Here is a 13,461-nt window from a genome sequence, read left to right as displayed (position 1 = left end):
CTGGGCAATGCTCGTGCTACATGCTTAGCATAGCTATCAGAGGAAGAAGCTCATTAGAGCCCTAATGGCTGCCACATGGCAGGGAAGTTCTTACACACTAAACAAGCACACCCTCATCTCCCAAAATGTATCAAGGCACCATTGTTTACCAGGTTAATGTTGGAGCAAATGGTCTGTGTGACCAAAGCTCACTGTGAGATTCCTGCAGTAGCAGTGGAGCACTCTCAGATTAAAGGATACTCCTTGAACTTGGGTCGGCTGTGCCCATGTAGTGTTAGCATTAGGAAAATAAACTTGTGAAAGGGAGGTAACTGGTAGGGTTAATCTTCCCCACTTTACTAAAGGCTACTGATAATGGCCTTTGAGCGAGATAGCTAGGTCAGAGCACTGGATACATATCTGACTTTCTGTCCCATAGTGCAGCTGTTTGGCTTCAGAAAAAGGGAGTGAAAGTGATTGTTTTTCCAGTGTGAGCTTTTTGGAGTAGCTTTATTGTCATTTTTTGGAATATGCTGCTTTTCCCTTTTGTTGTTTTGTAGAAAGCTTTCATAGAGCTGAGCTTGCTCGTTTTCATTTTGGGGTGAACTATTGCTTTAACAGGCACTGTCAGTATGCATCAGAGGAGCTGGTTAATGGTCAAATTTATGACATTGGCGAATAGTATTGAAGCTGTGTGACTGAGCACATGTGTTACAGGATGTTTCTCAGAATTGATTTAGATGTTGTGTCATGGTTAACTTTATAGACATGAATTAAGTCTAGTCCTAGATTAAAATCCATTTTTACACAAAATAAAATCAGCCCTAAATTGTTTGCCGTGAGATGCCAAGTAGTTGCATACCTGCTGAACATAAGGCATTTAAATCTACAGCCACGTTTCATCCTTTCTGTGGAACACATTTTCTATTCTATCTACTGGTGAGCCAAACAGGATGGCTATTCCAGATGGAGAAGTTGACAGAGGCTTTCATGGAGATAAAGGGCAACAAGTTTGACTTTAAAGGCAGGTGTTGTACCAGAACCCATTTGTTCATTAATAACTTAAAATTGGTAGGATCAACTTACTTGTAGACTAAAGGGGTTCTCAAGACTGTGTGATTTATGGCTGTGCAGACTAATGTGAGTACCCCAGTGACCTGACCCTCACACTCTGAATGTGTGAGTCGACACTTTCTTGCACTTCCTCTAAAAGTCACTGAATCCCTTGATTGTAATTCTCTCTCAGGTGTACGAGAGCTCATGTGATCACCGTTATTTATCAGTTCATGAAGTTTGCAGTTCATTGTATCATTATTAATATTCCGTACTAAAGAATGTTAAACTGTGCGGTGATCACTGCAGTTCTGTTTATGACTGATGTATGAAAATCACCATAGATCTGTAATTCATTACATGACAAGTCATGCATGTAGATTACTTCAGTTTACAGGCTAACCGGTATCCAATGGATGAGAGTGTTTCTTACAAAACAGCCCGGTTGCACAAAAAGGCGTATGAATGACATGATAATGCGCAAGGAAAAAGCATGCAATAAGTACGCCTTTCTTGCTTTTGGCGTGTCATTTGTTCACCATGTAGGTTGCACTGACTCCAAAGAAATTGCATACGTGTAAATATGCTACGCTCAGAGCGAGTGACGTAGAATAAAAAGTGAGAAAGACCGCTTATTGCGAGCGGGAGGGGAGGTGGATGGGTCCAACAAACACAGGACTTAGGAGACCAGTGTTTTGGTTTGTATGCTACGTGTCGTGACGTGTTATCCATATTTAAATTTATTTATGTACTTATTTTAAGCCCAACCATGACGTTTTTCCTAAACCTAACTTGTTGGCTTTGTTGCATAAACTGTGGACGTTACTGTAGTTTTGTTGCATGGCGTACAAAGGCTAAAATGCGTCCTCCTGACATGCGGAATGTCCTTGTAATGTTGTGCTATTTATACGCCTTCCCATGAGACCGGGTTGAACAAAAAAAAGAACATCACCCAGCAACCAGCATTCAATTCATTTGTTGAGGAAACAAATTCAATTTTATTAACGCTATAAAAAGACGAAAGATAAGAAATATGTGCACAGCAAAAGACGAAAATGTGTCCCGCTAAGACTGTCCCATCTGATTCAAGCATAAACTATACAGTCTCTGAAAATCCCCATTATATTAGAGCATAAATTCTGTGTTGAAAGGACAAATGGGAAACACATGAGCTGCTGGGGTGAGGTGGTAGAAATCCAAAATATACATTATTACTGGTCCTACACATAGGTACTAGTGAGAACAGAGTGATGCAGAGTTTCAAAATGCTAGTTCCCATATAGATCAAAGTGTGACTCAAACACTAGCTCTATGTTTCTTCACTCTATTATTGTGCTCTTGAATGAGGACCTTAGGACAACCAAATTCTTCCTCAGTGTTGAAAGCCTTGATTGATTGTATCCTTTTCTAACGCTAGCCGTCCATTTCCTTCAATGCAACATCTTGAAAACAATCCCACTTTTGTCTTGTCTTTATTTACTACTGAGCCGATTGTTGAAGCTCACTTTCCTCCCTGTGACAGGTTCCTTAAAGCTCCTCAGCTGTCTATGAACGACCTTTGACCTTTGCTCTAATTCACAGGATCTTGTGTGATTTTTTTCTAACAGCCCTTTCTTTCCTCTGCTTTAATGCTCTGTGAAGTAACCAGAAAACAAGAAAAGTCTACAGCCATGCTGTGAGGCTGTATGGTGACATCAGCATGCTAACATAGCCACAATGGCAATGCTAACATGCTGATGTTTAGCAGGCATAATGTTTAATGAAAACCATTAATGCATAATGTTTATCATTATCATAGTTTAGCATGTTAACACTTGCTAATTAACACTAAACACAAATTACAGTTGTGGCTGATGAGAATATCATTTGTTTTGCAGGTATTTATCATCATTCATCATCCAACATTTTTTTTTAATATTTTTCTCAAATTTCATAACAATCCATCAAATAGTTTATATAGTGATATTTCACTAAAAGCCAAAAATGCGCTAGAGGAAAAGTCAGGGGACGTCCAAAGTCGAGAGGATTCATCCTCTGAGGAACATGAACGTCTGTACAAACTTTCATGATAATCGATCAAGTTGTTGTTGAAAAAGACCAACAATGCCATCCCCTAGTGACCCACATTCATATTAACATGAGAGACGCTGAACTGAGAGCAGTGGTTGATTAGATAACTAGATCCAAACCAAACACATCAACCCTTATGCGTGCCACTTAGTGCTCCCCAAGACAATTACAAAGACAAAAAAACAAAACTGCACACATCATACCAGCAATGCAGCTGCAACAATGTAATTCTCCAGAGTCAATGAATAATGAATAATCATAATAAACAATAAGTTCTGTTGCCCCCCCTGCACCTCCTCTTGTAGATTAGAATAATGAATGCATCACTGGCCAAAAAATAATTGAAAGAGCAAAGGAAATGAGAGATGGGAGTGAGCTTATCAAATCATCAGGTGGAATACCTCAGCATTAAAATATTACAGCTCATGGCCAAACCACAGTGATTTTATAGCCCTATTTGTTGGCTCTGCTGCAATAGCCCTGATGGTTAAAGAATGTTTCCTGTTATGTTCTCGTTCATCCCCCTTTGGTTTATTTGAAGAGTGGATGTTGCAATATCATATATCTTTTAATTTAGCTAATGTGTCATTTTCAGTTGAATAAAAAAAGCTTGCAAAATCAATTTGTTGAGACGTAGATTTTAAAGATGAGCAATGCAGACTTTCTTCAAAGTTGTTTGGTAAGTTGCATTCCTTTTCTGTGTGAACTTGTTTCAATAGAAATGTGGGAATAGAGACTTGAGAAGAAAATGTAGGAAATACAAATCATTCCTGCCAAAGACTCAATTTCCATCTAGTGAGGAAGAAACAGTAAATCATGTAAGATTTGAGTATCGCTTCCGTCCACTGAGGTCTGAGATCCAAGCCCTCCACATTCATTGAACAGCGTTGAGAGACATGCCGCGCAGCTGAGGCCTGCTGATTCAGTTATTGATCTGGCCTTTCTTTGCCTAATGCTTTTAACATGAAGGGAATGGACACATGGTTGAAAGTTTGCTGATTTATTCAATGTCAAAGTACTTCAAATAGTTGTTTTTTATAGAGGGAGGAAGAGCGTTGGTCCTTGGAGAAATTGGACAGGGGAGGTACTGTACTGTAGAAGACAAGTAATGTCAATAACACCTAATGAGATAAGCAGGGATCGGGACTTGGTGGCCGACGTTAGTCTGCAGAGAGCACAAGAACATTCAAGCAGCTGTCGGTTATCTCCGTTACTTGATGGGAAACCATTATCACCACCATTCATAAACCAACAGGAGACCAACACTTTCCATTCGAACTATGAATGTGGAAAATATCAAAGTTGCATGTAAGACATTATTTTTATAAGATGACACAGATAAAATGTCAGAGAAAAACTGAGATAGAAAGTGATGGAGACAGAAGGAGTGTACTACACTTTCAAAGATGTACAGGTGTGTTTCCAAAATGTATAAAAGAATGACTTTGTGTTGAGGTAAGTGGTATGTGTCATCTTTCCGGTCAGTCCATCAGTGAGATGAAGATTGATCGTCCAGATTTGGTTCAGAGGCCACACGAAGGGAGTCAGGACTGGTGAATATCGAGGAAAAGGCAGCAGGTGTTTGGGTATCAGGGGACTTGGACTCATCGGGAAGGTCGTAGTGCTTTATAACATTTTTAATAAATTATGTGTTGCTTATATACTGAAATAATACTGGGTGACAAGTTTGTTTCTGTCGAGTTTCCATGATATCATGATCTGTTGTCCTGGAACATGTGTGTTGGACAGAAAGAGAATCATGGAAGGGAAATTTACCCTAAAAAAACCTCAGCAATAAAAGCGTCTTTGCTAAAGGACTGAAGAGGACTGTTTAGTGTATTGAATGCATTAAGAAAAAGACTTGACTTGTTTTGATAATGCTTCATTTTGAAGACCTTTTATCTTTGAGGATAAAAGGTCCCCTATTGACATCGTGCAAGTCTGTGGAGACTTATAGAAATAATTGCATGCATGCGTATGTGAATGCATGCGGCTGGGCGGCCTGTGTAATACATCCCAATGCACAACAGCTGAACCCAGGCAGAAGTGGTTATCTTAATGCCAACATGTGCCAGGAGTAACACTGCTCAGACTTTGTGTGGGTCTCAGTTAATTGCATCGTCTTTGAGTTCTGAGTGACAGCAAAAAGGCTATTTACATGTTGAGGCAGATGGCCGCCCACCCAGAGCCTGGTTCTGCGCAACGTTTCTACCCGTTAAAGGGGAGTTGCCACATTTCTGCACTGTCAAAATATGCATTTCTGCATATTCTATTGACATTCTGACATTTTCATGAATTGTCATTGTCTTGTCATTTCTAGACTCAGAGAAAAGTGAGACTTGCCCTGCTATAAATCCATTCAATGCTACTAATAAGCTCTATTTTTCATCTCCCTCACACTGATTGTTGCTCAGACTACTGGGGTATCTTTTGTTTTGGCTGCATGCATAGCAGGCTTATGTTCAGTATATCTAGTTATATTTCATTCTATCTCCCTTAAGTCTCTCAAATTATGATACATTATATAGTTAAATCTTTTCTTGAAGGTTTGGTCCAAGACTCATCACGCTAACAAGTCAGCTATTCTCGTTCTCATGTTAAAGTACTTTACACCAGGATTATGTTCATTTGATGACCATCAGGTTTGGCCAGAGACGCAGAGTATGACTGATGACTCAGTTGAAAGGCCTAGCCAGAAAGTCAAAAATAGCAACATTCGGAAACCTGAAAATGTGTGGACTTCTGTCTTTATTTTAGGTTTTATTTGGGTTAAAAGTTTTCTTTGAGGCTACAGTTAAGACAAGGGTTATATTTAAGAATGGTGACAAGTTCTGGCAAAGCAGTTTGGTCACCACATGGTAGACATCGCTAACACGTCACTCTCTGAGCAACATGTGACTTGCTGCCTAGTAAACGTCACGTTACCCAGAACCGTCCTCAGTGCCCTGACAGGGCCCGGATGAATGTTTGTTAAAATGTGGTTTCTCAATCTGCTCGTCATCTTGATGATGATGGTAAATGACCCTGAGCTGATACGGAGAGCTCATTAAGGCTTTCAGGAGCTGCTGGGTCAAAGTAGGGATGTGTATGGGGGCAGAGCCCTGAGGTTACGGGGCCATGTCACTTCCCTATGAGTCAATGAAAAGTGCAGAGCACGGGTGTTTCTCTGTGTGCAACTAGTGTGTGCACATTTTCAGGTTTAGACAGAAGGTTTCTTATATCCCCCCCTAGAGAAGGGGAATGTGCTGGATTACTGTGTAAGTAAAGGCTTGTAAAGGCCAAGGCAGGGCAATGTAGCCAACTGCATGTGTATAATCCTAACAAGGCAATATACAACCCTGTATCATGCCAAAGTGTGTAATAGACCCATCTGTCCACCAGAGAATAGAGTGTCAGTGGCTCGCTGAGGCATGAATATTACACACGTGTATAAAGGTGCAGTACCAGCAGGGGGCAACAAAACCACTTAATATGGTTTAGAAAAATGTCATGGTTGCCCTTAAAATAAGTACACTAAGAACAATTCATATGAAAACAACGTAACATGAGTCGGAAAATACATCACAAACATCACTAAAAAACACGTCACTAACGTCACTAACGTCACTTACAAAACAAAACACCGGTCTTGAACACTGGTCTCCTGGTTGAAAGTCCTGTGTTTGTTGGACTCATCCATCTCCCCGTCTGCCCACCATAAGTGGCCTTTTTTTATTCTACGTCACTAGCTCTGAGCGTAGCATATTTACGTTGATGCATTTACATTGCAGTCAGTACAGACATAGCGTACAAATGACACGCCTAAAGCAAGAACGGCATTCTTATTGCATGCTTTTTCCTTGCACATTATCGTGTCATTCACACGCCTTTTTGTGCAGCCGGGCTGCAATATAGCAACTAAGGTAGACACTTACAAAAACTGGAACCAGGACAGCTAAGCCTAAATCTGTAATAATCTGCCTGATAAATCATCATCTGTAGAAATTCCTGAAACAAAGTCTTCCTCTCCAAATAACCCAGAAAACACTGCCTGCCCTTTGAAACCAAGTGTGGGTGTGGCCTGAAAAACAAACATGGCGACCCATCCTTAGTTTCTGAGGTCCTGCAGGATTCTACAGATTGTACTTAAGGGCCACATTACCAATGATTCCACATAACAATTCAACTATACAGCCAACAATTTCGCAGTGCTCATAGTGCTACTTTGCTTGCTTTCTTTCTCGTCAACGTTGTTGATGCATTACCTGCTGCATACTGTATTACATAAGCATTGTAGATCAGGAAACATACTATTATAACTCTTTGATAACTACTGTAGAAGAGAACCATTTGTTACCTCAGCTGCTGTTCTTGCTCTATGGTTTCTTTCACCTACACTGTAACAAATGCGTTCATATCTCTTCTTCTCCACAGGGAAGATAAATGGGAAATACATGTGGTTGTAATAATTCAGCACCACTCGTCCAGACTACTGCGCTTTGTATCCCGTCAATTAAAACAATCTGAATAGAGAATCGATAATGCATCTCACATGTTCAGCTGGAGACAATTCTGCCCTAATGGACTGCTGTAGTTTTGAGCCAATGTATTGTTTTGTACATGTTTATTCATGCGCACACATATGGAGGCAAAGACATTTTATCTGAGTAATAGGGGCTGTTTATCATATACCCTTGTCTGTTTATAATACTGGCCAAGTTGTCCGTGCTTCATGGGTGTCTTCCTGGCTAGAGAAACAGATAAAATACAGTGTAGACATAACTGACAATTTCCTGAATGGACCAACAGGAGAATACTGACAATGCTCCTCTGAGTCTACTCATTTATGTTGAAAGTTAAAACAGAAATTGTTTTCAGGTTTTTTACCAGAGGGGCTTTGGAGCACATTTATGTTGGCTTTTGCTTATTAGAGGTCCATTTAACTGTATGTGCTTTAGATTAACCTTTACATACATACCTAAACACCAGGGGATTGAGGGAATGGGATATTATACCACTACTATTGCGCCCACAAAGCCTAAACAAATATTAAAAACCTTAATTATAAGCTTGGTAATGATCAGAAGCTCTTCCTTGTTTATTAAAGAAAAGCCATAGGCAACTGTGGGTGCATGTCGCAGAGTAACCATCTGTAATTTAATACACCATGATTATATAGGCAGACCTTGATTTGTCATGTGCTCTTCATCTACACAGACAAGCTGGCAAACATCATGCTGCTCTCTACCTCCCGCTGACTCCTGTCTTTTCTTTCCAAATTGTCTTTCCATGTTGTGCTTCTGAAATTTCCTGTTATTTAAAGATAAACAAACTTTTGCTCAACACACAGCTAAAGGGTCCCATTAAGTCTTTCAACAGATGGGAGACGCTACTAAATAACTTTTCCTTTCCCCTCTGTTACCTTAGTCTTCCTCTTTTTCAGGGGGTGTCCATGCAAGTGCAATGCTTTTCTCTGTCACCATCTCCTTTTTCCAAACCAAACATACAACACTGTATCATCTGTGAAAGGTTTGGCTATGTTGCTGCCACGTGGAAACAGCAGCAGTTTAATCAGTTTCTACAAGGATCGGGCAAAAGTTCATGCAAAGATCTTTGGACATTAAATGGAATACTGTGACCAGGAACAACCAACCTGATCCCACAGGAAGGCCTATAAATAGCACAACATCTTAGGGACATTTCGCATTTTAGGCTTCTCGCATGTCATTTACACGCCACAGGCTTAACATGAAATGGTCGTGGTTATGTTTAAGCAACAAAACGACCGCAGTTAGGTTCAGGCAACAAAAGCACTTAGTTAGGTTCAGGAAAAACATCATGGTTAGGATAAAAATAAGTATGTAAACTAAGTAAAATGTGCTCTGCTCTACAAAGTGATCAGTGAAAGTGAACTCTGTAAAAGTTTTGTTGCTTTCCTTTCTGCTTAAAAGGGAAATAACTAAACAACACATTGAGGAACTCCTCAAAGAGCGAGAAAGGTTAGCTAAAAGGGGGCTAGAAACCTTTCGGTTTTGTGGACTGTGCATTATGTTAGTAAATCTGGCCTTTTAATCCTTTTCTTTCAGATGTTAACGAATGTGAAAAGGATGAAGGCGGCTGTGAGGGGTACTGTTGCAACACCATCGGCAGCTACTACTGCAAGTGTCCTGAAGGCAGCCGACTTGGGCCAGATGGAAAGGCATGTCACGGTAAGATGGACATCTAGATGCAGCCGGTGTGCACAAACACAGACAGATTGTAGGAGGCTCTCTGCCCGGCTGGGGCTTTTTTTTAAATGTTAGAGTAATGAATTTACTGTTAAAGATGCCGGTTATGTTTCTCAGAAAACACAAAATAGCACATTGCCATCATTTTAAATATTTTTTTCCCTGACAAAATCACACATGATGCAAAGCCTAGAGCATAGAGTGAGCAATGGACATAAATGGAAGTTCGGAAAAAAACAGCACACAGATTTTGAAAGCAATCAGGAAGTCGGCAGAACCGGATATGTCATATGAGCGTGCAGGGCGGTGCGGTCCCATGGGTCTGTTGCATGTTCATTATGGCGAGGAAAATAACTCTGGATTCAGCTATTAGTTAATTTTACAACTTTAGGACATAACGATTTAAATGAGGGCTATTTAAGTGTTTGTACTGGGGTGTTGATTTACCTCCAAAAAAATTATCCTCTGATTTACAGACGTCTCTTTATACATTCATGGCAATGGACTCATCGGTGTTTTCAGTCCAAAATGGTGAAAGCGTTACTGCAGCGCCATCTAGCGGCCATTGTCAAAAAAGCACCAGAGTTTCACCTCTTTGTTTCTACACTCTTTGATACAAGGATGGTAAGTTAGGGTTCATGATTTAGTAGTTCAGTGTTGAGTAGAAGCCCAGATAAACCAGATATTAAGGCCTAAGAAATACGTTGAATGAATATTCTACCTCAAACATTTGCCGATATTTTTTAGTGTTCTGAAACATGCTTTCCTCACATCGGCTTGAGGTCTTTAGTCTTCCATAAACTATATGGGGACCCACTCATCAAAAAACATTGTTCAATAGTCCTACAGCGTACTTTTAATTCATGCTTTTTCCTTGTTTTTATTTTAGTTTAAAAAAAATCTGGATTTCCCAGCTATTGGAATTGTAAAACAAATGTTTGACGAAGATCCAACATTTTTACATTGCACAGCTGGCATGCTAAATATATATTACCAAAGAATAAAAACACTGTTGGTTGCCATATTTTCTAGATGCATAAAATGAATGTGTGCTTGGATAATACGTCAAAGTCATCCATTTGAATGAATTTAATGGCCCTTATGATTTAGCAGAAAGGTCAGGTCAAAAAATTTGAATTCTCTAGCCTAAGTTGACCAACTGAAGACCTACTTAACTGTCTAGACTTCAGGCTGTAAAGGCTGAACCAACTACACAGGCAGCACCACTTCCTAATAAGCTTCTCTTCTCAGACAGCATGCTTTCTCAGTTTGGCCGTCTCATCTGACAGAAATACGCTGAGTTAGTGCTGGGCACTGAGGCCCATTTGTTCTTTAGAGCTACAGGTGTGAACAAGTGCCCCTGACCTTTAACCTTTAAGGCAGGATATTGTCACTTAGTAATATTTTAAAGTCTGAGAGTTAACCAGTGGGAAATAGCAGCTGTGAAGTTCTTCTTTTATAGGCTTTTGTGTGAATTGTATGTGTGGTCGATTTTAAGGGGAAAGACATCGAGTTTGGGTTTGAACTGTTAAAGAAAAACAAACCCATTAAGGAGTTGTTTTTAGAAGTTTTTTTCTTTATTTTAGTGGGACTTTCAAAGTCTTCCATTGACATTTAGAGTGGCCTCTCTGCTCTGCTGTTTTAACCTTAATTCAGATGAAAAATTAGTCAAATTTAAAATAATTTGATCATGTAATCACTAAAGCAAACAAATACTCTATATCCTATCTCATTAAGATGTTTGCTTTCACACCAGAGTGCCTCTGATCCACTTTTGTTTTTAGTAAATTCAGCTCCTGTGGCGCTCATTCTGAAGACCACCTGTTCATTTCTTTCTGCCCCCAAAGCAGCGCTCCCAAATGTTTGGCCTGCTACATTGTCTAGTTGTAGATGCTAGCTCAGCAGCTCCGCTTAGAGCCAGACGGTGTCACACGATACCATTCAGACCTCGTGCCCCTCGACCTCCGACACCACCACCCCCGCCCCTGCTGCCACACACACACCACCTCACTCACCGGTGAAAAGCAGGCATTGTGTGTCTCCCATTGAAATCCTCTCACATGAGGAGACCAATAAGTATATTAACCTTGACAAACCTCCCCCCAGAATCTATTGTTTAGTATGTTAGGCATCCTCTACAATAGCTGCCAATGTGTTAAAGCACAAAAGAGCCCAGAATGACAGGACGGTTCATGAATATGTGATTCTTCATTGGCGGTTGTGTAGTGATTATTTGTTTCAGCGCTCAGGCAGATGTCTAAATAAATTGGGAATTGAATTCCTTAAACCTGATCACACTAGTCTATGTACAGGGTATGAAAAGGATTATTTTACTCCATTATCTTGACACCATCTCTTCCTTTAGCTCCTGTTAATGGAAACAAGCTAATTAAAATAGTCTTGAGATCATTTGGGCTTTTCCCATGGGTCTGTCAGAGTGGTGAAAGTGCAGGGAAAGACGCGCGCACACACGCAAACTATTTGAAAATGATTTCTAATATTTGCACTACTCGGGAAGTGCTTTGACCTCTGAGGAGCCTAAACGGTTGCATGCTCATATAAGCTGAACCACATGCTTTGCGTTTAACATCCCTCCCCTGCAAAAAAAGGGAAATTGCAACATTATTTCCCCCCACACCTCTACTCTGTCATCGCTAGTGTGAGCCGAAAAAGCCCTTGCGAATCAGAGATGACAACCGGGAGGAGGTTAGAGAGGATGTGTGATGTGTTGTCCAGATGTGTAGTAAAGCCTGATTGTCCTTGAGTAGAGTGTTCAGGTATGTTGTCTTTCTCAGCTGGCTTCTGTCTCTGCGGAACATGAACTTCAGTCTGACACACGTGCAGCCATATGCAATTCTCCCCTGTGCAGGAAATTGATTGTACGCATGCTACTGCACGAACAGCGTGATAAGCCATTCATCATTCAAGCCGAAGACATTATACATGTATATTTTTCCTAGAGGAGTCAGAGCACATCAGGGTCAGTGTAGTATTGTGTTGGTGGTGATTCAGTGTCTTCCTCAAATGCACACTGTACTTTTGTTCTTTTATTGTATTTTTTCTTCACTGTTAAAGTGGGATAGGGCCAGTGGGCAACCTCTGGGTCTGAAAAGTAAAACCAATGCAAAAGTGCCTTTCTTAATGGCCAGCAGGGGGCGACTCCTCTGGTTGCAAAAAGTCTGATTGAATATTAGTCTATGAGAAATTTTATTTATTACCTCAGTAAAGATTGTAAACATGAGTTTATGGTCGCTAGTTTCAAGTCTTCTTCAATACAGCATGATGTTCATTCAGTAAATTATGGTCCCATTTAGAGTCAAATAGACCATAAAGCAGGGTATGCTTTAGAGCGTGGCTACCTTGTGATTGACAGGTTGCTACCACGGCGTTGTCTGGTCTGGGAGTTGTCCGTGTTTTCATCTTACAACTTTAACCCTTTCATGGTGTGTTTTCAGTTCATGAAAGTTAATTATAACCTTTTTAGTCGCCTAAAAATGTCTTATTCAGTGTTCGGTTGTATTTAGCTCCACCCTCTCGTGTCACCTCTGGTTGCAAATAACCAAGATGGCAACAGCCAAAATGCTTCAAAGTCCACAAACCAATAGGTAACATCACCGTGACATTTCTTATATACAGTCTACGGATAGGGCATAAACATGACAGCTAGACTGTAGACGTAATACTCAAAAGTAGATGTCTCCAAAAAATAAAACAGAAAATAAATTTGAGATCTGGTCAAAATTATACAATTATAACTCTTTAAATCTGTAATACTAAAAATGTGTTTTCATTTTCCTCTGTTTGGCTCGCTGCAGATGGAATGTTTAATCAGACCGCCTCAAAGCTGGATGTCGGATTTTATAAAGAACGCAATAAATGTCTTGTTTCTAAAAAGCGGCTCAATTAAAGCTTCCATTCATTTATGCATTACTTTCCTACAGTTGCTCCCAATCTGTCATTGTTCAACCAAGCAGGGAGGGCATTTATATAGGCTTCTAATTATGCCATGACTAGCATGCTTGTAAATTAAGTCCTTGACACAGTCAGAAGCAAACTGACATTCCTGATGTTTTACTGTTGGCTGAAGTGGTTCTTGTTATTGTGCAGTCTTGTGGTTTATGGCAATATCCAGTTTAATGAATGAGTAGTTTTC

General features: G+C 40.2%; 1 protein-coding gene and 1 long non-coding RNA gene across 2 annotated transcripts in view; one reads left to right on the top strand and one right to left on the bottom strand.

The window, feature by feature from the left end:
- Nucleotides 1–13,461, top strand: part of egfem1 (EGF-like and EMI domain containing 1) — a 70,351-nt gene that overhangs the window by 12,914 nt on the left and 43,976 nt on the right. Inside the window, exon 5 of the mRNA XM_074641728.1 lies at nt 9,168–9,290. Coding sequence (XP_074497829.1) covers nt 9,168–9,290 — 123 coding nt within the window. The remainder of the gene's footprint in view (nt 1–9,167; nt 9,291–13,461) is intronic.
- Nucleotides 1–13,461, bottom strand: part of LOC141771440 (uncharacterized) — a 58,191-nt gene that overhangs the window by 11,567 nt on the left and 33,163 nt on the right. The window lies entirely within an intron of this gene.

This window comes from Sebastes fasciatus, chromosome 7, assembly GCF_043250625.1.
Source record: "Sebastes fasciatus isolate fSebFas1 chromosome 7, fSebFas1.pri, whole genome shotgun sequence".
NCBI lineage: Eukaryota > Metazoa > Chordata > Actinopteri > Perciformes > Sebastidae > Sebastes > Sebastes fasciatus.
Note: the sequence above shows the minus strand (reverse complement) of the source record. Positions and strands in the feature narration are given on the sequence as shown.